This window comes from Sus scrofa, chromosome 12 (genome assembly GCF_054392235.1).
Source record: "Sus scrofa isolate SSC_HxYL_T2T_F1_AM1 chromosome 12, Sscrofa_HxYL_maternal_Yorkshire_Landrace_v2.0, whole genome shotgun sequence".
NCBI lineage: Eukaryota > Metazoa > Chordata > Mammalia > Artiodactyla > Suidae > Sus > Sus scrofa.
The window spans coordinates 15034034-15058067 of record NC_139394.1 but is presented as its reverse complement, the minus strand read 5'-3'; the positions used below and the strand labels follow the sequence as shown (position 1 = coordinate 15058067).

General features: G+C 51.0%; 2 protein-coding genes across 7 annotated transcripts; one reads left to right on the top strand and one right to left on the bottom strand.

The window, feature by feature from the left end:
• The first annotated feature begins 791 nt into the window (after positions 1–791).
• Positions 792–6767, top strand: PRR29 (proline rich 29). 6 transcript variants are annotated; one of them, XM_084984062.1, is made up of 7 exons: positions 792–1135; positions 1257–1386; positions 1761–1836; positions 1987–2093; positions 3684–3913; positions 4083–4153; positions 4347–6767. In XM_084984062.1, exons 4-7 carry the CDS (start codon positions 2001–2003, stop codon positions 4373–4375), a joined length of 423 nt encoding a protein of 140 aa, XP_084840188.1. In that variant the 5' UTR covers positions 792–1135; positions 1257–1386; positions 1761–1836; positions 1987–2000; the 3' UTR covers positions 4376–6767. The 6 variants fall into 6 exon arrangements, with proteins under 6 accessions (XP_084840188.1, XP_084840187.1, XP_084840189.1 ...); XM_084984063.1 differs by having other exon boundaries at positions 948–1135; positions 1257–1475; XM_084984061.1 differs by having other exon boundaries at positions 4083–4356.
• On the bottom strand, positions 5151–24034 carry ICAM2 (intercellular adhesion molecule 2). The gene is given in 5 exon segments (NM_001001631.2): positions 5151–5484; positions 6095–6415; positions 7838–8101; positions 10077–10181; positions 23735–24034. Coding segments are annotated over 4 exon segments (834 nt in total). The 5' UTR covers positions 10138–10181; positions 23735–24034; the 3' UTR covers positions 5151–5296.

Genomic DNA, 24034 nt, shown 5'->3' with positions numbered 1-24034 from the left:
CAGGTGGTTTGAGCCCCTGGATCTTTACAGGCCTTGTCATTCCTGCATCTGTGCCTTTGCTCGGGCTGGGTCCCCAGCCTCGGCTGCCCTCTTCCTCCCACTCTGCTTGGCCCCACCCCAGGGGTCTCCACCTCCGTCAGAACGCCATCGTTCAGCGATGGGCTCCACTCTCTCTCCTGACCCCTTGTATGACGCACGCACAGGGGACTTTGCACAGTCTTGCATGTTTGCTCCCCTTTCACGGGTATGTTGTCACTTCCCAGCAATGCTGGAACCAGCCAGGATATGCTCTCGTGTCTACCTCAGTGCTCAGAAGGGCGCCTCTCACACACGGCCCGCTCCCAGGTCAAGGCTTGCTGATGGTGAGCACGAGGACTGGTTTCCTCTTTCTACCTGGAACGAGGGTGGAGATGGAAAGATGTGCCTCTGTGTCCTTCCTACTCCCTGGGGGCCTGTGACGACAGTGCTCGGTCTCAGCTGGGTGACGGCTGTCGAAGCCATCGGACCCACAGGCCCCGTCTCCCAGAGACAGGGACGAAGGTATGGAGAAGAGGGTGTCTTTCTGGCTCTAGACACCAGGACTGCTGGGAAGGGAGCTGAAGAGAAGTGGGGGGTGGGGGAAGGGCAACTCAGGGGTGCTAATCCCAGCTTCCTGTCGGGATTTTCTTCGACTGCTGCTTGGGGCCTATCTTAGGATGGTCACAGCTGCCGAAATAGATCTCTCCCTTCACCTGTTCTTAACTTAAGATAACTTCCTGTCAAAAGAATGCAGGCTTTGGTGATTTTTCCAGGATGAAGGGTAATAACGAGGACACGGATGTTAAACTCCCCAGACCCTCCGCCTCTTTGGAGCCGTGGCTCGCTCACCTTGACCAGGAACCTTCCTTCCTCCACCTGCTCGAAAAACCACTGTTGGTTCACAGGAAGGCCCTCTGATTCAGAGTGACAGGAAGCAGACTCTCACCCCCAAGCCTGCTCCTGCAGAATTCTCCATTTCTGCCTAACTCATCGTCCTAGTCGACGGGGCTCTACAACCCGAAAAGCAAGTGTTCTGTTCCAGTCATTCACGCATTCACTCAACAAACACGGCCCTCCAGACCTTCAGACCCGGTGCAGGGAGGCGCAAAGGTGCCAGGTACAGGAAGAGAGTAGGCGCGACGCCCAGGGAGCCCTGACTCAGGGGATTGGAGGTGGACGTCCGAGCGAGACTTGGGCCTCCAGGGGTTGGGTGGGTGAGAGTCCTTACCGACCTCTAGTCCTCAGAGGTGGAGAGAGCCGAGCAGGAGGAGGTGGCGACTTTGGCCAAAAGCCCCAGGCAACTGGAGCCCAGAGGCGGGACCCGCGCATGCGTGGGAGGAGACTTTGGCGTCGCCGGGCGTCGTCAAGGTAACCCTGATCCGCAGCAGCCGCTGGCCATGGCCTCAGGGACTGGAGGGAGCTGGGGTCATCCCTCAGCCCAGTGTGCAGCCCCGACGGTGAAGGCGGAACCGGGGAGCAGAGTCTGCCTTTACCCGGGAGGCTAGGGGGTGGAGTTGGGGAGCTGTCCCCGGAGGGTCCGAACTCTGCAGAAGTTGGGGGGGTGGGTGAGGAGAGCGACCCCAGCTGAAGAGGAAGAGACTTAGAAAGCCGGGAGGCTGTGAGGGCGCAGAGGGGAGAACGAGGCTCCTTGTGGGGTCAGGGAGGCAACTCGTGGAGTGGGGGCGGGGGCGGGGGTGGGTCCCCAGCTCTGGCACGCAGCCTGAGCGTCCCCCTCCCCCCAGCCCTGGGTGACCATTCTACAGCCCCTCCCGTGGGCCATCCCAGCTCCGTCCCCACAGCCGGGCAGCGTGAAGGAAGGTGAGACTCCGGGACCACCCCACTTTGTACCCTCCTCTGCCAGGCACACTCTGTGGGCGTCCTTGCTGCACTTCCCCTTCTGCAGCCCCCTGGGGGGCTGGGCATTGGGAAAACGCCCCGTCTCGGGCCTGACGAATTCCCATCCCCTAGACCTGCTGGAGCTGATGATGCTGCAGAACGCACAGATGCACCAGCTGCTTCTGAGTGGCCAGGTGGCAGCGGTGCTCAACCAGGTGCCGCCCTGGCCCTGCCTGCAGGTGCGTGGACTGGGGATTGGGGACTGGGGGTGGGGGGGCTACCAGGGCTGCCCACCTGCAGGGCCAGAGGTGGGCCTGCATCTGGGGTTTGCCCCCGCCTTGAGAAGAAGGACCAGGCAACAGAGGAGCCAGAAGCCAAGCCCATACCTCTCTAGGTCTGTTTGGCATCTATTATGTCTCAGGCCCCGTGTCAGCCTCCATGGCAGGGAGGTAGGGGCTCCTAAAATCTCAGGTCTTGTTTTCAAGGTTTCCTGCAGTGTATCCCGCCAGGGACTGCAGGTCGTAGAGGGTAGACCCTCAGTAGGGACGCCGTTGCTATTTGTTGAGCAAATGAATGACTAAGTAAACGACTATAACCGCAAGGCAACTGGCAGTGACTGGCCCAAAGCGTGAGTGTCACCTGGTTGAGGCATGAAAAAAGGATCCTTTGGCTGCACTGGTGGCCTTAGAACCAGCCCTTGAAAGCCAGGTAGGATTCTGAGGCTTGGAGGAGGTGAGGGATGTGTCCAGCATCCAGTGGGTAGGGCAGAGTCAGGAGACAGAAGAGGATACAGGCGTTGGGGGGGGGGGGGGATGTGCACGGGAGGGGGAAGGGCTCTAAGGCTGAGCCTTAATCAGCCAGTGAGGGGCGCCCTGAGAGGTCTGGAGGAGTGATGGCTGGGTGGAGAAAGGGTGCCCACTGGCTTGGAGGAAGTGGACATGGGTTCAAGGACGGGCGGATCGGAGGAGTCCAGGCCCTCGGGGGGGCCCTTGAGATGAGTCCCCCACTTCACCAATGGCTGGGGGCATGCATGGGTCCAGGATGGGACCCTTTACTGGAGTGCTTGTACCTAGACAAACGTCTCCTTAAATACAAAGAAACTGTAAGGGGCGAAAAGTAACAGCACACATTCACATTTGGGACAATTATGAACAAGACACAAAAAAGCCACAAATCAACTGCCAGCTCTGAGGTGCAGAGAGCTAAAGCAAGGTACTGCGCATGATCCCTGCACATGGCCCCACCAAGAGGGTGGGCAGGCCACCTAAACCATCCCTCCAGCCCAAGCCACCCATCAGCTCCTACCCTCTCCCAACGTAAGGAACCAGCCCCCTCTCCTTGGGGGCAAGGGCGCCTGTTTCTCGTGCTCGTTCCCTGTGCTGCAGTCCAAGTCCCGGTGAATTACCAGCCCGAACTCCTTGACTTGGCTTCTTATCAATTTCTATCGATTAAAGAGTCCAAAGAGCCTAAATCCGCAACAGGGTGAGGCCAGGGGCAGCTTGCCAGGCTCCGGCCCCAGCTCTGGAGTCACACCTGGATTCCTCCAGTCCCTGCTTGGCCACTTATTAGCCGGGTGACCTTCGAAAAGTTGCTTAACCTCTGAGCCTCAGTTTTCCCATCTATAAAATAAGGAATAAATGTTTCCAAATGGCCTTGCTTGCTTGCCTGTGGTCAATGCTCAATAAACAATAGCCCTTTTGTGCCGTGTATCTGGAGACATATGGAGACATTTTGAGAGTTTCTCAAAATCGAGAATTTCGAGAAACAGAGTGGGGGCAGGGAGAGCTGGATCCTGCCTCATCCGCCCTCCCCTTCTGCACAATCCTCAGGTCTACCTGGAGGGTCAACGAGCGAGTGAGGAGGAGGAGGAGGAGGCGGCGGACGTGCAGGAGGAGGGGCCTTTGGTGGTCCACCACCACTACCTGCCCTGGCCCACGCCCGTCCTGGGCGCCCTGCAGCCCGGGCCAGCCCCCCTCCTGTCCCCTCCCCTCCATCAGCCCCACTCGCAGGACGCATCCAGGATTCAGCACCGCCCTCCCGCCTCTGGGAAAAGGGGGCCGTAAGTGAGGCTGGGGGTCTGGGTGCTGCCAAGGCTCTGCTCTGGGGCTGGGCTGGAAGAGCTGGCCGGGGGCCAGGGTGGGGTGGGGGCGTCTCTGTCACCACTGCAGAGAAATTCCAGAGGCCACTGGGGGCCTCTGATGGGGGTCTTTGTGTCTCTCCCCCTCTAGGAGGGCCGTGCCCCCACCCCCGCCCCCCAGTGCCACAGGGACTGTGGGTGCCGAGGTACCCCCAGCTTCAGGTAGGGACTGGGTGGGTGGGCAGCAGGGCCCGGGCCTGGGGGTGGCTGAGAAGGCCAGGAGGATCCTGAGCCCAGGGTGGGGGTGGGGTGGGGGCGTCTCTGTCACCACTGCAGGCAACTGGCCTGCTCCTCTTCCCTCCTTGGGGTTCCCTGAGGCAGGAGGGCATCAAGACAAGGGTGCTGTCTCCCCCAGACTACTATGATGCCGAGAGCCTACAGTGAGGACAGACGCTGGCCTGGGTTCACCACTGGCTTGGAAACAGCTTCAGAACGCTCTAGAGCCTGCCAACCCTTCTTTCCCCGCTCACCCCCAGACAAGCCGTCTCCCCAGGGTGAATCAGTCTCCTATCCCCCCTACGGAGACCTCGAACCCGCTCTGCTCTGGGGTGAGAGCCCCTCAGGACACTGCTCAGGCCCCTGGAAGCCACCTGAATGCCCGATCCTGCCCCATGTTTGCTGCCTGGGCGGCGGAGGCCTGGGAACCAGAGCCCTCCCCTCCCCGCTCCGGGACAGCCAGGGCTGCCAGGTCTCCGTGCGGCCCGCCCTGTAATGGGGCAGGAGGTAAGAGGCAGGACTGCTCTTGCGGATGGTGATGGGAGGGAGGCCAGGCTGGGAGGGGCCTGGAGCTGAGCCCTTGGGGCTCCCAGGCGCAGCCCTGGAAGCCGGCTCACTGGAGAAGTCAGAGCATGACCTGCCCCCGCCAGGAGGGCCTGCGGTGCTGGAGGGCCATGCGGGGACAGACGTCTCTCTGTCCCTCTGGGCCAGGGCGCCTCTCCCAGGCCTCCCTCCGGGGACGGCGTAACTCAGCGCCCTTTGAAGGTGGGTGTGTGGCGCCTGAGCGGGTCAGCAGGGGGCCGCCCCAGGGCCTGGGCTCCTAGGAAGGCCCTGTGAGGGAGAGGGCGGAGGCAGGCTGAGGGGACATTGGGAGAGAGAAGTCCAGCCAGGCTTGGCGGCCCCGCTTCCTGGCCATTCCTGGGGGAGACACGGAGGCACCGGGTTAAGTCCAGGTGTTTCTATTCAGACTAGCAAAGGAAATGGCCCCAGCGTTTGCTGCTGCTTGGTACAGTCCTTCAGCCAGGGCTGGACCACAACGCTAAGGAACCACGCTGAGTTCCAGTGGCCCGTGGTGGTGGCCACTTCTGCTCATGCAAGCTGTGCCTGGTAGCACCACCTCAGCCTCCTCTGAACGGCTTGCACCATGTAGGAACCTGTCCGCCTCTGGCGCCAGTGCTCGCCCAAGACAAAGCAGAGCAGGACAGATGCCACAAACAAGAAGAGCAGCACGGACACGACCGCGATGATGATGGCCATCTGGCTGTCTTGAAAGGGTTCTGCCAAGGGAGAGAGCAGTGGTCGTAAAAGTCCTCCGGTCCCAGGTGCCCGGGGGCAAGGGGGTAGAGAGGTCCACCCATCACCCACCCACCCTGTGTCGCAGGGAGAAGGGGCAAACAGGGCATAAACTGGGGGAAAGGCGGGCCTCTGTGGGATGCCGAGGGCAGATGTCCCCTGGCACCAGCTCCTGGCTGCCGGCCACCCAGGCCTGGACAGTGGCATGGTCCAGGCCGAGTCCCTCCCTGGGCAGAGCTGAGGGAGCATCTATCAAACGCTCGGAAGATGGGAAACATCCTGACCGTCTAGAGTAGCTCCCCAGGGACCTTAGGGGTCAGTCGGGCCGAACGTGTCCTTGCAGAGAGGGGTCAAGGCCAGAGAGGAGAGCTTGACTTGGTGAAAGTCCAACAGCTCACCGAGGGCTCAGCAGCTAGTCGGGGTCCAAGCTGGGAACTCGGAGAGGGAGAGCGCCAGGAAGCCCTCGGGATAGAGCATGAGCCCTGGGTGCCTCCCCCGAGCTGGCAGAGAGAGTGGGGCGAAGGCGTCGTCTTCCCCCGAGGGGCTAAAGGTAGATGCCCTCCCCGCACCCCCCATGCCGGGCTCCCCGCTCACCATAGACCTCAAGCACCTGGGGATCTGAGACTCTGTGAATGAGGTGTCCGCCGCGAGACTGCAGATCCATCTTGGCCTGGCAGGTGAAGTTGTGGTGCCCATCTTTCCTGAGGGCTGTGGTGTTGTGGGTCACTATAGCCTCCTGGGGGGACGGTGTGGTCCCTCTTAGAGTCTCATTGTACAAAATCTCACTGCCACGGAGCAGGGTGATGGTGAGGGTTTCAAAGGGGGCCACAGAGGGCACCCGGCACTCGATGGTGAACCATGTCCCTACGGTCACAAAAGTGGGCTGCAGCGTCAGCAGCACTTGCTTTGGAGGGGCTGCAGGAGAAAAGGGGGGAGGTGTGGTCAGAATAGGGGTGCGGTTCCAGCAGGCCCCACCCAGCCAGGACCATCCCCTGTCATCACAGTTCTCAGGAAGAGGGCTGGGGCCTGGCCTGCTCTAGAGGGTAAAGAGAGGAAGGAGGAAGCAGTTCAGGGTGAGGGACGTCCTGGGTGGTTGTGTTATGGACACGCTGACTTCTGGAATGGATAAGAATGGGGGTGACCTCGTGTCTACCAAAAAAAAAAAAAAAAAAAAGTCCAGAATCCGTCCAGCCAATTCGAAAGATGGAAAAGTTTTGGATCTGTTGTCTTCCTTTCCAGCAATCAAATACACATTTCAAAAATTTAACAGCTGGATAGTTATGTTGAGAGCAATTGAGGAGTACGCCTTGGAACTGGGCCAGGAATTGTGAGATTTTTCACTTCACAAGGGGGCGCTGGAGGCAGACCTGCCTTGGGTCTTCAGGACCCAGCTCACTGCCGCCTCTATCCCCTAGTAGTTAAACTCAGTAGTACCTGGCTTCCTTTTTATTTTTTTATTTTTTATTTATTTTTTTGTCTTTTTGCCATTTCTTGGGCTGTTCTCGCAGCATATGGAGGTTCCCAGGCTAGGGGTCGAATCAAAGCTGTAGCCACCAGCCTGAGCCAGAGCCACAGCAACGCAGGATCTGAGCCGCGTCTGCGACCTACACCACAGCTCATGGCAACGCCGGATCCTTAACCCACTGAGGCAAGGCCAGGGATCGAACCCGCAACCTCATGGTTCCTCGTCGGATTTGTTAACCACGGAGTCAGGACGGGAACTCCCCTGGCTTCCTTTTCGAATTAGAATACCTTGCCCCTGGCAGCCCCAGGAAAGTAGGTTAGATTGAGGACATCTTTCTACTCATTGGATCCCTGATGCTGTACTGAGGAAGACTTGAGCCAAGCTGTTGAGAGAATCCCAGCTTATTCAAGGTCTCCATGGCCCATGAGCAGGTGTGATGGTCACGCCTTTGCCAAGAGCCCTCAGGGGTGGAGATAAAACCCCCAGGTGACACCTCAACCTTCTCTCCAAGAGGCGAAAGGGCCACTGGGGAGTGTGCCAGCCCTTCTGACACGGCCCCTGCTGCTTGCCCCGGGACATGGGGTGGTCGGTGGTATAGTCCTGCACGGGAAGCAGCTTTTAGATTTGTCCTAACCTTGTTTGGATCATCCTTTTCTGAGCAAACCACAAACCCAGGGCTGCCAGCAGGCTCGAGGCGGCCAGGGAAGGGGTGAGCAGATTCGGAGCCCATGGCCCTGGGGCCAGGGAGCCCGGGGAGCGGGGGGGGGGGCATCACGAGAGTAGCCAGCAGCAGTAAGAGAGCAGCTCTGCGTACACTGGGGAGACGCAAGCTCTGGCCTGGGGAGGAGGGTGGCCCATGGGACGGCACTCACAGAACACGCTGATGTTGAATCTCTTGATCTCCTGCCTGCCGGAGCAGGTGAAATAGCAAAGGAGGATGGTGTCCTGGGAGACATTGACCTCATACAGCTTCCACTGAGCCCCCTCTTTCAGGAGCTTCTTGGAGACGGTGGTCTCCAGACCACTGTTCTCAGGCTGAGTACAGCTGGCACTACAGTTAATCACCTGGGACCTTCCAGACTCCACCACCAGCTGCTTCGTCCACGTGGGTTTCTCGAACGCCTCCTTGCCAGACCCTGGAAGACCAGAGACACTGGGCAGCAGGTGTCCCCGCTTCCCTGCCCAGTGGAACTGCCCACGGCAGGCCATCTGATCAAGGGGTAGGGGTCCAAGGAGAAAGGCCAGGGATGGCCCCTCTGCTTCTCTCCCCTTGTTCAGAACGTATGGCCTCAAATCTAGACCCAGGAGGCTGCCCCTGTCCCCAGGCTGTCTCCCTGCCTCTGGTTGCTGTCCCTCCAGCTCGTGACCTCCAGATGAGTCTTTCTCATGCACATCTTCTAAATCCGTGGAGTGAGACCTTATTTGACCTTCATGGCCCAGCCCAAATGTCCCCTCATGAAGGCCTCTCTGAAGTGGAGGCAGCTTGTGTCCTCTGAGCCCGCATGGTCATGGGTTCGACTCTTTCCCCCCTCCGCCCTTCTCCTGCAAATCCTTTTTGAGCATCTCTTGGGTGCCAGGCACTGTTCTAGGCTCCGGGGACCCAGCAGGACCCAAGCAGACCTCACCCCACCCTTACAGAGCTCACAAAGTAAAGGAGACAGACCATAAGCAGCAAAATAGGCAGGCTGTTGCTGGTGGCAAGTGACTGGGAAGGGAAATGGGGTGCGGGTATCATGTGAAAGAGTGTGGTCAACACAGGCCTCACTGAAACACCGAGGTTTGTGCAAAGACATGAAAGAGGTTGGGGGAGCCTGGCAGGTGCCTGCGGTGGGGAGGGAACCGCCAGTGCCAGGACCTCAGGCAGGGAGGAGCCCAGGATGGCTGGAGCTCAGGGAGGAGGAAGGTGGGGGGGCAGGGGGGAGGCGAGTCAGGAAGGTCATGGGACCACTTTGCAAATGACTCACATTCCTGCTGCCTCTCCTTTGCTGCCTCTCCCATTTTGGAGTTTCTAGAGGGCAGAGCCTGGGTTTCACATGTTTCCTTTGTGCTCAGCACAATGCTCCCCCTGTGTGTGGCATCAGGCCAAGAAATGTTCCAGGCACGAAGACAGAGCCCTCGGCGCTCACCTCCCACTCAGTGATCACCAGAAGGTCCTTGATCCCCACCTGCTGGGCCTGGCCTGTGTCCTGTTGGCTCCTGCCACACCGGCATGCCCCCACTTAGCCCTCAGCTAGCAGCATAGAAAGAAGGGGCAAGAGAGGCAGGGAAAGAGAAGTTGGCGGGGTTTGTTTGTTTGTTCGTTTCTTTGGCTTTTTATGGCCACACCCGTGGCATATGGAAGTTCCCAGGCTAGGGGCTGAATCGGAGCTGTAGCCACTGGCCTACACCACAGCCACGCCAGATCTGAGCCATGTCTGCAATATACACTTCAGCTCAAGGCAACACCAGATCTTTAACCCACTGAGTGAGGCCAGGGATTGAACCCACATCCTCATGGATACTGGTGGGCCTTGTTACTGCTGAGTCACAATAGGAACTTCCAGGAAAGAGAGATTTGAATCTTGAATTTGCCCGGTGCCAGTCGTGTGGCGTTGAGCAAAGTGCTTTCTCTCTCTGAGCCTCAGTTTCTTCCTCTGGGCCAATAATCCCTTTCCTGCAGGGTTGTCATGAAAGTACATGGCAGGTGTGCTCAGCACACGGTGGCATTTTCCTTCAAGGGCCCTTTGACCCCCTCGAAGGGGTTTCATTTTCACTTTGAGTGGACCCAGAAGGTGATGCCCTCTGCTGCCCCCTAGGCCACACTGGACAACAAGCTGGGAACTCCCTTCACCTCCCGAGCATCCCGCCTAGCCCACCATTCAGTCTCCACGACCTGCCACATCCACATGCCATGAAGCTATGGGGCCTGTTGAACTGGATGCCCAAAAGGCCAGGACCCCCACCCGCTGCCCGGGGTCATGGGGAAGCCAGGCTGGAACAGCCTCCGGTACCCATGATGGGCAGCCGCTGTGTTCAAAGCCTCCGCAACTTCCAGCCCCGAAGCCAGGGGAACAGACGACCCACCCTCTGGGCTGGCAGACGCCCAGTCGGAAACCCCAGGCGCTGGCTTACCTGGGCAGCAGAGCAGGGCGAGAAAGGCCATGAACAGTCCCCAGGAATCAAAAGGGGACATCTTGAGTGGCACCCACGGGCTGGCAGGAAAGAGCCGAGGACCGCCTGGCGAGAGATGGGGGCGCAGGTCAGGGAGTGGTGGCCGGGAGCCGCAATCCGGAACCCCCAGCCATCTGTGTGCCGATGACCACACTTCCTCTCATTATTTGAGGAAGACGTGGCGCCCAGGGCTCAGGTCTATAAGCAACAGGCAGAGGAAGCTGGGAAAGAGCTGATAAGCAGGGATAACCTTGTCATCCTGGCATGCTCCCATCAGGGGACACATGTGACAGTGCTGCATGTGCACGGAGGACAGTGATGCCCACAAGCCCCAGATCTGGGGAGCCCCAAATCCCAGGGGACACACTGTCAGGGTCCCCTCTGGGAAGGGACTATCCAAAGTCAGGACCCGGCCAGGGCATGCAGTCACCATGACTAAGTGGGCAGAGAAACCCGGGCAGGAACTGCTGGTGCTTTAGTCAACTGCCTGGCACAAGTCTGCTTAAACCTGGACACTCCGCTTTCAATCTCAGCCAGCCTCTGACTCCCTGATACAAGACAACTTGAGGGCGGCACTCCCATCATGGCGCAGCGGAAATGAATCTGACTAGGAACCATGAGGTTGAGGTTCGATCCCTGGCCTTGCTCAGTGGGATAAGGATCCGGCGTTGCTGTGGCTGTGGTGTAGGCCGGCAGCTACAGCTCCGATTAGACCCCTAGCTTGGGGACCTCCATAAAAGGACAAAAGACAAAAAAAAAAAAAAAAAAAAAAAAGACAACTTGAGGGAAACGCACTCAGCATAGTCCCCAGCAGCCCCAGCATAGTCCCCAGCAGGCGCAGACAGAAGTAACTCGGGGAGGCTTCCTGGGCTAGCTTAGGGTGCACCCCCACTCCAGACAGGGGGCCTTGATCTGGGGGGGGCGGGGGTAGGGCTGAGGACTTGCAGTGTGTTTCTAGAGAGGCTTTGTCACCACTGAGGGCATCCCTGGAAACAGTGCTCAGGTGAGGGGGGGATTCGATGGTCCGGGGTCGGGGTGGCGATCCCCCCCCAGGGAGCTTTTCATCATGATACATCCAGTCTCCGAAGGCCCCAGTTACACCCGGAGCCTCAGGACCGGCAGGGCCTGGGAGGGGCAGGAGAATAGGTCTGCTTGCTTTCTCAGGGGTGCCCCTGCTTGGTCCTTTTCAAAGAGACACCCCAGCCTTTTAAGGACTCAGGCCTCCATTCCTGGATTCAGAGGGTGGGATGAGGTCATGCCCTTCTCTTCGGCTCTGAGGCCAAAGGCCATTGCCATTGTGTGCAGCTGTCAAGTGCTGCCACTGCCAACCTGGATGCAGGGAAGTTCCTGGACAGCACTGGGTGGGCTTCAGACCATACAGAGAGAAGACGGAGAAAAGGGCAGCGCTCTCACCCCAGACCAGAGATCCGATGCCACATGGGCCTGCAGGAAACACTCCTCCAAGCCAAGCTAGACCCTGAGGAGGTAACCCCACGGGCTCCGAATAACAACATCGATAACACAGCAGTAAACATTTACTGACTACAGGTCAGACGCTGTTACAAGCACTCCACAAATATTAGCTAATTAACCCCAAACTCTATGTGGTAAGTACTGTTACTGTCCCCATGTTACAGATGGGGAAACTGAGGCCCAAAGTGATTAAGTGACTTGCCCAGGGTCCCGCACCTGGGAGAGAGGTGACTGCCAAAGCCCATCACAGCAGAGGCAAGAGGAGGATTCTCAGGGGCCTGATCTCCAGGAGACCCTCGGGAGGGAAAGGCAAGATGGCCAGAGGAGACGGCTGGGGTCTTCCTTGCCAGGAGGGGCTGGGGGAAGGAGGGTGGCTTATGCCCAGAGAGCTCCAAACAGCTTCTGGAAGGCACAGTGCCTGTGGATCCCTGCTGCACATGCATCTGGGCCAGCCTGACTCCATCCCACTGGTGTCCAAGTGAGGCTTGAGACCCACAAGTCCTGCGCCAAACCCACCAGCCCCTGCTCCTGCCCATGACTTCTTCCCATCCCCTTGGGTAGGCCCCCTTGACCAGGGTACCCCAGGCACGTGAACGTGGCTTTGTTACTGCATTTTTATAGCTTATACATCGATCTCCCCTCCTGCCCACTGGCCTGTCCACCCGTGGGGGCAGAAGCTGAATCTTATGCACTGCAATATCCACCTCCGATACCACACTGCCTTGCACATGGAGGTGCTTGATAAATAAATGTTCAATCACTAGATTAGTGGGTGGGTGGATGGATGGATGGGTGAGTGGGTAGGTGGGTGGACGGACGGATGGACGGATGGATGGATGGTTGGATGGTTGGGTAAACAAATGAATGAAAGAAATGATTTGTTTTGGTTCAAAACTCAAACAAGCTTGGATGAAGGCTTTCTTTTGAGTCCACCTAGCATATTCTCCTAGCAAACTCTCCTGATGTCTCCGCTGACCCCCAGGCCACAGAGCTGGGATGACCACACAGAAGAAGCTGGACACAGTTCCTGAGAAGGGGCACTCAGAGTTAGGCCCAGGCAGGGTTTCTCCTGGGACTTTCTGAACCGGAGCTGGTAGAAAAAAGCCCCACCTTTTCCAGTCCCAAGAGCAGGTGCAGGGAGCCAGCAGCTGCTGGACCCATGCCCCTGCAAGTGAAGAAGCTGAAAGAAAGGAAAGCTGACTTAGTGGTGGAGAGAAGGTGTCGCACGTAATGGGTTGGCTGGGGTGGACTCTGGCAGGTGGTGGGCTGGGTTGAGTGGCTGGCAAGGGCTCTGTGTGGCAGAAGTGAAAGCGCTTTCCTGGCTGGAAGGTTCTGGTCCTTCAAACCTGCCCATGGAGTCAAGGTTAAATAAAGATCGTCGTGTAAGGAGAGTTACTGCAAAGCCTGGAAGGGAAGGGGCCTGGGGGTAGGGGGTGCTCTGCCTACGTGAGGCTCCAAGGCCGTCTGAAAGAAGGAATAAAGAGGGTTCAGGGCCTCTGATCAGACCTTAGAATACGATGATGAACGCTTGCAAACAAAGCAGGGAGACCAAAGCTCCCTGATGCCAGGAAGTTGCCCAGGTTTGAGAAGAAAGCAACCATCACGGAGCAGAAAGATGAAATCCAGATGTTCCTTCCTGGACCACTGTCTCACCATCAGTTTACTCTTTGGGTTTCTGAGTTTTTCTATGAAGGGGACAATAAAGCTGGAAGAGTTAAGATACTTCTAGAAGATACGAGAGAATTTGAGGGGAGAGGAGATTGGAATGTCAGTTTAGGAAGTGAACTCATCTCTCCCTCAGGGCTTTGGAAGTTATGTTATGATTAGTCTGAATCCAGTGACTACGCCTATCACTCAGATTCCTATGGAAAGGAAAGAACTGTCAGCTTAGAATGGTATTCTAAGAATAGAATCTTTTCTATTTTACTGATTTTTTGCTCTTTATTATTCTCTTCTGAATTTACATTTAATTTCACTTTGTTCTTTTCCTAACTGGACTTCTTAGTTAAATTGGATACTTATTTCATAAACTGTTCTTTTTATTTTATTTATTTTTTTGTCTTTTTAGGGCCGCGCCCATGGCATACGGAGGTTCCCAGGCTAGGGGTCCAATTGGAGCTGTAAGTCACTGGCCTACACCACAGCCACAGCAACACCAGATCGGAGCCACGTTGGCGACCTACACCACAGCTCACAACAATGTCAAATCCTTAACCCACTGAGCAGGATCAGGGATCAAACCCACATCTTCATGGATACTAGTCAGGTTCATTTCCGCTGAGCCACAACGGGAACTCCAAAAAGATAAGGTTTAAGACCACATATCTTTGGTAATTTAAAAACCTACTCATCCATGGGTCAAAGAAGAAATCATAAATGATATATTTTAAAATTCTTAGAATTGAGTGATAATGAAAATATCATATATTAAAATTTGTGGATACATCAAAAGTGGTACTTACAGGGAAATTTACAGCTTTGACTGCTTGTATTAGAAAAGTTTATGAGGAGTTCCCAGCGTGGCTCAGCAGAAACGAATCTGACTAGCATCCAAGAGGATGCAGGTTCAATCCCTGGCCTCACGCAGTGGGTTAAGGATCCGGTGTTGCTGTGAACTGTGGTATATAGGTCTCAGACATGGCTCAGATCCTGCACTGCTGTGGTGTAGGCCATGGTGTAGGTTAGAGACTACAGCTCCGGTTGGACCTCTAGCCTGGGAATCTCCATTTGCCGCAGGTGCAGTTCTAAAAAGACAAAAAAAAAAAAAAAAAGCTTATGAAATAAGTGTCCAATCTAACTAAGAAGTCAAGCAGTTAGGAAAAGAATAAAGTGAAACCAAAAGTAAATTCAGAAGAGAATAATACAGAGCAAAAATCAGTAAAATAGAAAACAAAGTACAGTAGACAAGATCAATAAAACCTAAAGTTAGTTTCTTGAAAAAACTAGTACAACAGTTTATAAACATAGATGCAAAAGTCCTCAATTAAATATTTGTAAACAGGATTCAAGAATACGTTAAAATGATCACACACCATAATCAAATGGGATTTGTCCCAGAGATGGAAGGCTAGTTCAGTGTCTGCAAGTCTGTTATAGACCACGTTAACAAAATGAATAAAATCATTTGATCATTTCGACAGAGGCAGGAAGGTTTTGAAAAAATTCAACATCCATTTATGATAAAAATTCTCAACAAATTGGGCTTATTCATTTCTGAACATAGTAAAAGTCATATATTACACAGCCAACATCATACTCAACAGTGAAAAGCTGAATGCATTTTCTCTAAGATCAGGAACAAAATAAGAATTTGCACTCTTTTTTTTTGGTCTTTTTGCCTTTTCTAGGGCTGTTCCCACAGCATATGGAGGTTCCCAGGCTAGGGGTCTAATCAGAGCTGTAGCCACCAGCCTATGCCAGAGCCACAGCAACTCGGGATCCAAGCCGCGTCTGTGACCTACACCACAGCTCACAGCAACACCGATCCTTAACCCACTGAGAAACGCCAGGGATGGAACCTGCAACCTCATGGTTCCTAGTCGGATTTGTTAACCACTGAGCCATGACGGGAACTCCTTAAATTTTTTCTTTTACTTCTTAGGGCCGCACCTATGGCATATGAAGGTTCCCAGGCTAGGGGTCAAATCAGAGCTACAGCTGCCAGCCTATGCCACAGCCACAGCACCATCAGATCCAAGCCATGTCTGCAACCTACACCACAGCTCACAGCAATGCTCAGGGCAACACCAAATCCTTAACCCACTGAGCAAGGCCAGGGATTGAGCCCACATCCTCATGGATCCTAGTCGGGTTCATTAACTGCTGAGCCATGAAGGGAATTCAGAATATGCACTCTTGTCACTTTTAGTCAATATAGTACTGGAAGTCCAACCCACAGCAATCAGACAACAAAAAGAAATAACAGGAATCCAAATTGGAAAGGAAGAAGTAAAACTGTCACTTTTTTAAGATAACATATTTTTTAAAATCCCAAAACACTCCAAAAATTATTAGAATTAATAAATGAATTCAGTAAAGTTGAATGATAAAAAATTAATATAGAGAAATCTGTTTCATTTCTACACACTAATAACTAACTATCAGAAAGAGAAATCTAGGCCAAAAAAAAAAAAAAAAAAAAAGACAAAAAAATAAAAATAGAGTTTCCGTCGTGGCACAGTGGTTAATGAATCCGACTAGGAACCATGAGGTTGCGGGTTCGGTCCCTGCCCTTGCTCAGTGGGTTAACGATCCGGTGTTGCTGTGAGCTGTGGTGTAGGTCATAGACTCGGCTTGGATCCAGCGTTGCTGTGGCGCTGGCGTAGGCCAGTGGCTCCAGCTCCGATTAGACCCCTAGCCTGGGAACCTCCATATGCCGTGGGAGCGGCCCAAAGAAATAGCAAAAAAAAAAAAAAAAAAAAAAAAAAAAAAAAAAAAAAAAAAAGACAAAGAAAGAGAAATCTGAAAGATAATCCCACTTTACAAGTGCATTGGAAAGGATAAAATACTCAGGAACAAGTCTAACCAAAGAGGTAAAAAACTTGTACTTTGAAAATGACAAGACGTTGATGAAAGAAATGGAAAACAACACAAATAAAAGATAAGCTGTGCTCATGGACTAGAGGAATTAATATTGTTAAAATGATCATACTGCCCAAAGTGATCTACAGATGCAATGTAATCTCTATCAAAATGCCAGACACTTTTTCACAGACCTAGAACAAATAATTCTAAAATTTGTATGGAAACATGAAAGACCCCCCAATAGCCAAAGCGATCTTGAGAAGAAGAATAAAGCTGGAGATATCATGTGCCCTGATTTCAAACTATACTACAAATCTACAATAATCAAAACAGTATGGTACTGGCACAAAAATAGACAGTAGAACAAAGCTCAGAAATAAACCCATGTTTATACAGTCAATTAATCTACAACAGAGGAGAGAAGAATAAACAATGGTGAAAAGACAATAAATAATGTTGGGAAAACTCAACAGCTACATGCAAAAGAATCAAACTGGACTACTTGCTCACATCGTATACAAAAATATATGGACTGAAGACTTAAATGTAAGACCTGAAACCATAAAATTCCTAGAAGAAAACATAGGCAGCATGCTTGCTGGCATCAGTCTTAGCAATAGTTTTTTGGATTTGTCTCCTAAGGCAAGGGAAGAAAAAGCAAAAATAGGCAAACACATCGAACTAAACAGCTTTTACACAGTGAAGGAAACTATCAACAAAATGAAAAGGCAGCCTACTAAATGGGAGAAAATATTTGCAAATGCTATGTCCAATTAGGGATTAGTATCTAAAATTTTAAAAGACTTATACACCTCAACATTTAAAAAAACTCATATTCAAATATGGGCAGATGGAGTTTCCACCGTGACACAACAGAATTGGCAGTGTCTCTGCAGCACTGGGATGCAGATTCAATCCCTGGCACGGCACTACGGGTTAAAGGACCTGGTGTTGCCACAGTGAGCAATCACCTCATACCTGTCAGAATGGTCCCATCGAAAGGACAACAAAAACAAGTGTTGGCAAGGATGTGGAGAGAAGGGAACCCTGTGTACTGTTGGTAGGTTCATAAATTGATGCAGTAACTATGGAAAACAGTATGGAGGTTCCTCAAACAATTAAAAATAGAACTACCATAATGATCCATCAATTTCACTTCTGGGTATTCTGAAGACAACGAAACTACAATTTTGAAGACATAGTCACAGCAACGTTCACTGCAGCATTATTTACAAGAGCCAACATATGGAAGCAACTTAAGTGTCCACTGACAGATGTCTGAATAAAGATGTGGCATATCTATACAATGGAATGTTACTCAGTCATTAAATATGAAAACCTTGGGAGTTCCGTTGTGGCTCAATGGTAACAAACCCAACTAGTATCCATGAGGATGCAGGTTCAATTCCTGGTCCCACTCAGTGGGTTAAGAAGCCAGAGTAGTGGCCGTGTGCTGGCCAGCAGCTGCAGCTTTGATCTGACCCCTGGCCTGGGAACTTCCCTAAAATGCAAAAAAAAAAAAAAAAAAAAAAAAAAAAAAAAAAAAAGGAGAAGAAAAAAATCTTGCCATTTGTGACAACATAGATGGATCTGGAGGGTATTATGCTAAGTGAAATAGGTCAAAGAAAGATAAATACTGTATGATCTTACTTACATGTTGAATCTAAAAAACAAAACCAGGCTCATAGATACAGGAACAAATGGGTAGTTGCCAGAGGGTACAAAATAGGTGAATGGGATTGAGGTACAAAACTCAAGTTATAAAATAAGCCACAGGATGTAATACACAGCATAAGGCATATGGCCAATAATATAATAACCTCGTATGGGATCAGATGGTTACTTAGACTTACGGGGTGATCATTTCATAAAGTATACGAATGCAAATTCCTATGTAGTACGCCTGAAACTAACATGCTACTGTACGTTCTACTTCAATGTTAAAAATTAAAACAATGTGTCTTTTAATTTTACAAAGAAGACAACGACTAAACACATTCATAGAAACAGAAAGTAGAACAGCTGCTGACAAGAGGGGAAATGGTGAACTGGATATAACAGGGTTTTGGTTTTGCAAGATAAAAAAGTTTGAGAGATTGGTTGTAAAGCAATGCGAAGGCAGTACGCTTTAAACTGGTTCAATGGCGAAGTGTGTGTTTTACCAGAAAAATTAAGAAAGACTATAAATCACTTATGCCAAGAAATATGAAACGAAGCAGACCAAGTCTTTAAAACTTCGAACTTATCTAACATTGATTTAAGAAAAAACAAAAAGCCTGAAGGGTTCCATAACGATTAAAGAAATTAAATCCGTAATTTAAATCTCCCCACAAAGACAATACCAGGTCTAGATCGTGTTATAGAAGACTAAGTGGAGATAATTCTAATTTTAGAAAAACTCTTTCTGAGAATGGAAATAGCAGGAGCACGCCCTCTTTCTCTGAGGCCAGGGTAACCTCAACACCAAAATGAGATAAGAATAGGAAGGAAAAGAAAAAGTAGAGGCCAATCTCACTCATGAATATAGATATAACGATTATAAGAAAAATGCAAGCAAACCAAATCCAGCAGTGTATTAATACTGGACATCAGGAGTTCTCTTGTGGTGCAGCGGGTTAAGGATCTGGTGTCGCTGCTGCAGTTTGGGTTGCCACTACGGCATGGGTTCGATCCCTGGCCCAGGAACTTCTGTACACTGGTCAAAAAATCAGACGTCATATCCAAGCTGGGCATCGTGATGCAAAGGCAGCCTAACAATAGGAGAGAAACCGACAAATGTCATTTTTTATTGTTTGTAATAAGCCTCTGGTGCTCCAGGTCATGGTACTTCTGCCCTCCTCTGATGCCAGCTGTATTTACAGCAGATAATCTCCTGTGAGCTTAGACGCACATTATGCGCCGCTGTCACCGAAAGCCTGTTTCTTTTTGCCTCGGGGACTTTGGTGTTTTAGGAGCCACTTCTGCTTACTAGTGTTTCCCAGAAGCGTGGGAGGGTGGAGTTCCCTAAAATGCAACCTTCAGCCAATGAGGGGACACGAGCTGGTTGATACATGGTCCAGTCTCTTTCGTTTCGGTAGGCAATTCTGGGCAGCATCGTGTAGGCTGATAAGAGGTCCCAAAACTTGAATGCCTTCTGCCTGTAGCTGTGATATCAATTATGCACCTTGAATTGGCTTCTTCTCCTTTCCTGTCTCGGTCCACCTGCTCCTTCATGCCCCCGCTTCCTGCATCACCGCTCAAATAATCCACCTGAACTCAAGTGCTTGATCCAGGCTCTGCTTGTGAAGGAGCCCAAATTAAAAACTTACTTTAATAGATTTAAGAAGCAAAAAGCGGAGTTCCCGTCGTGGCGCAGTGGTTAACGAATCCGACTAGGAACCATGAGGTTGCGGGTTCGGTCCCTGCCCTTTCTCAGTGGGTTAACGATCCGGCGTTGCCGTGAGCTGTGGTGTAGGTTGCAGACGCGGCTTGGATCCCGCGTTGCTGTGGCTCTGGCGTAGGCTGGTGGCTACAGCTCTGATTGGACCCGTAGCCTGGGAACCTCCATATGAAATAGCAACAACAACAACCAAAAGACAAAAAAAAAAAAAAAAAAAAAAAAAGAAGAAGAAGCAAAAAGCACATGATCATCTGAACACTTCCAGAAAAAAACAAATGACAACCTTCAACTTCCCTTCATGATAAAAGCTCTTAGCCAACAAGCAGGAAACTTCCATGTGTGTACACTGTGTGTCTGCGTCACATTACATTTTACGAAAAGAACACAAAGAATGAGACTTTACCCTAAACAACACAAAAAGACAACCCACAGAATGGGAGAAAATCTTTGCAAGTGAATCGACTGACAAGGGATTAATCTCCAAAATTTATAAACAACTTTTGCAGCTCCATACCAAAAAAACAAACAAGCCTATCAAAAAATGGGCAGAAGATCTAAACAGACAGTTCTCCAAAGAAGACATACAGATGGCCAAGAAACACATGAAAGGATGTTCAACATCACTCATTCTTAGAGAAATGCAAATCAAAACCACTCTGAGGTACCACCTTACACCAGCCAGAGTGGTCATCATCCGAAAGTCTACAAACAGTAAGTGCTGGAGGGGGTGTGGAGAAAAAGGAACACTAGTACACTGTTGGTGGGAATGTAAATTGGTGCAGCCACTGTGGAGAGCAGTATGGAGATTCCTCAGAAAACTAAAAATAGAACTACCATTCGATCCAGCAATCCCACTCCTGGGCATCTACCCAGAGAAAACCACGACTTGCAAAGACACATGTACTCCGATGTTCACTGCAGCACTATTTTCAATAGCCAAGACATGGAAACAACCTAAATGTCCACCGACAGAGAAGTGGATCAAGAAGATGTGGTACATATACACAATGGAATATTACTCAGCCATTAAAAAGAACAAAATACCCGTATTTTTTGCAACATGGATGGACCTAGAAAATATCATGCTAAATGAAGTCAGCCATACAATGAGACACCAACATCCAATGCTTTCACTGACATGTGGAATCTGAAAAAAGGACAGACCGAACTTCTTTGCAGAACAGATGCTGACTCATAGACATTGAAAAACTTATGGTCTCCAGAGGAGACAGTTTGGGGGGTGGGGGGATGTGCTTGGGTTATGGGGTGGAAATCCTGTGAAATCGGATTGTTATGATCATTATACAACTACAGATGTGATCAATTCATTTGAGTAATTAAAAAGAATAAATTAAAACAAACAAACAAAAAACCCACAAAAAACAAAAAGAATGAGACTTTAGCCAGGCAGCTAGCTATAAAATCAATATCCCCCCACAACTGCCTTTGTGTATATCAGTAACATACCAAAATATAGTTTAAAAAACACACCATTTATAAGAGTAAAAAGATAAGTCTGGTAAGACACATTTAAGACCTATAGTAAGAAAGTTATAAAACACTGAAAGACATGAAATATAATCTAAATAAATGGAGGGGACAGCCCGTGTTTATGGATAGGAGAGTCAATATTACAAAGAAGACAATTATTTCCCTACAGATTTAATGCAATTCCAATTGATCCCAGTACGGTTTTTGATGGAAAATAAAAGCTGATTCTAAAACTTATACAAAAGGACCATCCCTAAAGCAGAAGAAGAGGGGATATTCTTTACTGGATATTAGGACTTACTATAAAATATGGTATTCATGGAGTTCCCATCGTGGCGCAGTGGTTAATGAATCCGACTAGGAACCATGAGGTTGCAGGTTCGATCCCTGGCCTTGCTCAGTGGGTTAAGGATCTGGTGTTGCCGTGAGCTGTGGTGTAGGTCACAGATGTGGCTCGGATCCCGCATTGCTGTGGCTGTGGTGTAGGCTGGCGCTATAGCTCCGATTCCACCCCTAGCCTGAGAACCTCCATATGCCGCGGGAGCGGCCCAAGAAATGGCAGAGGAAAAAAAAAAAATAGGGTATTCATGAGGAGGTAGGCAAATTAACTAATGGAACAGAATAAAGAGCCTAGGGAGGAGTTCCCTTCCTGGCTCAGTGGTTAACGAACTTGACTAGGAACCATAAGGATGCAGGTTTGACCCCTGGCCTCGCTCAGGGGTTTACGGATCCGGCATTGCCGTGAGCTGTGGAGTAGGTCACAGATGCAGCTCATTACCTGCGTTGCTGTGACTGTGACTGTAGAATAGGCTGGCAGCTACAGCTCCGATTCGACCCCTAGCCAGGGAACTTCCACATGCCATAGATGTGGCCCTTAAAAAAAAGAAAGAAAAAAGAAAAGAATAAAGAGCCCAGGAATAGACTTGTATGAAACACTGACACATGACAAGGGTGGCACTGAAGATCACTGGGTGAAATAACGGACTATTAAATAAATGATGCTGGATCGACTGGTTAACTACACGGAGAGAAGCGGGGAGGGGACGGTGTTGCTACCTCATATCAAAAGGGGAAATCAATGCCCTCGAGTCCCAGGACTTATATGCAAAAGAACACAAACGTCTATAAGAAAATACGTGAGAGTATTTTTATATCTTCCGGGCAAAGGACGATTTCTTAAGCAAGACCTCAAGATCATCAATGCTAAAACAAACAATTGACAGATGCGGTTATGGCAAACACACAGAACTATTTTGAAGAAAACAAAACATCCAAACAACAAAACAAAACAAAACCATCCAAATGAATGAAAAGACACTTTAACTCCATAGCCAGGGAAGTTAAAATTAAAACTACAGTGGGGAGTTCCCATCGTGGCGCAGTGGTTAACGAATCCGACTAGGAACCATGAGGTTGCGGGTTCGGTCCCTGCCCTTGCTCAGTGGGTTAACGATCCGGCGTTGCCGTGAGCTGCGGTGTAGGTCACAGACGCGGCTCGGATCCCGCCTGTGTTGCTGTGGCTCTGGCGTAGGCCAGTGGCTGCAGCTCTGATTCGACCCCTAGCCTGGGAACCTCCATATGCCACAGGAGCGGCCCAAAGAAATAGCAAAAAGACAAAAAAACAAATAAAAAATAAAAAAAATAAAACTACAGTGGGATATCATTGTATATCTACTAGATTGGCAAAAGTTAAGAAAGCTTTTAAGACCGACGATTGTTGGGGAGGCTGTAATTAGAATTGCTGCTGAGAGTGGATACTGGTTCTCTGAGAAATAATCAGGCCTTATCTTGTAAGCTGAGTATTGCTATAGTCTATAACCCACAAGTCCATCCTTAGATCAACGCCCTAAAGACACTTTTGCACTAAGAACCAGGACCTATGTCCTGTTCGAACCTCTTACTATCCGTGTGACCTTGAGCCAGTCACTTACTCTCCCTGTGCCTCAGTTTCCTCCTCTGTAAAATGGGATTTGCAACAGTCCCTTCCTTATCAGGATGGTGTGTGGGTTAAACCCACAACATGAGTTAATATTTTTAGGTATTTGAAAGAGAGTCTAGCACACAGAAAATGTTATATAACTATTTCACAAAGTAAAAATAAATAGGCACGCACATGTGACAAAGAATTTTAAAAAGTGATTCAAGGGCACAATGCACATGTCCGTTATCCATGTGTGTACACTGTGTGTCTGCGTCACATTACGTTTTACGAAAAGAACACAAAGGGAAAAGAGACGGTCCTATAGATCGAGAAAGAAGAGGCTCCTTGGGAACAGAAACCACAGGTGAGGAAAGAGTCCCTCGCACCGAGGCGGGCAGGACGTCACTGAATGGGCTTCGTCATGAACCCCGATGTGGTCTGAGAGGCAGGCAGTTGCCCTGCGCATCAGCTCCCAGCCCGGCTCAGACTGCTGGCAGCACCCACGTGGCCATGGCAGTGAGGCAGCCCCATTCTCATAAGTTGGTCTTTCGGTTGATAGAGCAGGAGAGGAAGAGAGAAGACAAAAACAGGAAACAACCACAAAAGCAGGAGGTCTCAGTGGCCCTTGAGAGATGGCAGATGTGAGCTCTGCAGAGCAGGGACCCTCCAGCTGGAGGGAACTTTGGGCGTCTCCGGCCCTAGTGCTTAAGGGAGGGGCAGGGGCAGGAGAGACGCCCAGAGAAGGGAAAGGACAAGAACTCCAGTCGCACTGACACTCCATCCCAAGCCCTTGCCACTCCGCCAAGAGGGAAGCGAGGAACGGGACCTTACCTGTCACCTGCGAAGGAGTGCGGCTGTGATGGAGCAGGAGGGTGGCCGGGGTCCAGCTTCCAACTGCTGCTGGTTCCCGGGGCTGCGAGCTATTGGGTGAGTGCAGGCTGACTCCTCTCCCGAGTCACGTGCTTCCTGTCCCAGGCTCTGAGTTCAGACTATCGCACTTGCAGTACTTTGTTTTGAAGGCTGGTGAAATAGACGCCACGTAAAATTTACCATTTTAACCCAGCTGGGTCTTCCCAGAATTTGCTGTGCCTCACCACGGAACTAGGGCCTTCTCAGATCTTTTCACATCTG

Excerpts from the sequence above, each read along its gene's own strand:
- PRR29 (XM_084984060.1), top strand. The coding sequence starts at position 1,416 with ATGGCCTCAGGGACTGGAGGGAGCTGGGGTCATCCCTCAGCCCAGTGT. Across the intron at positions 1,476-1,760 it reads CCCAGTGTGCAGCCCCGACG|CCCTGGGTGACCATTCTACA; the intron begins GTGAAGGCGGAA and ends CCCTCCCCCCAG. Across the intron at positions 3,914-4,082 it reads GCCTCTGGGAAAAGGGGGCC|GAGGGCCGTGCCCCCACCCC; the intron begins GTAAGTGAGGCT and ends CTCCCCCTCTAG.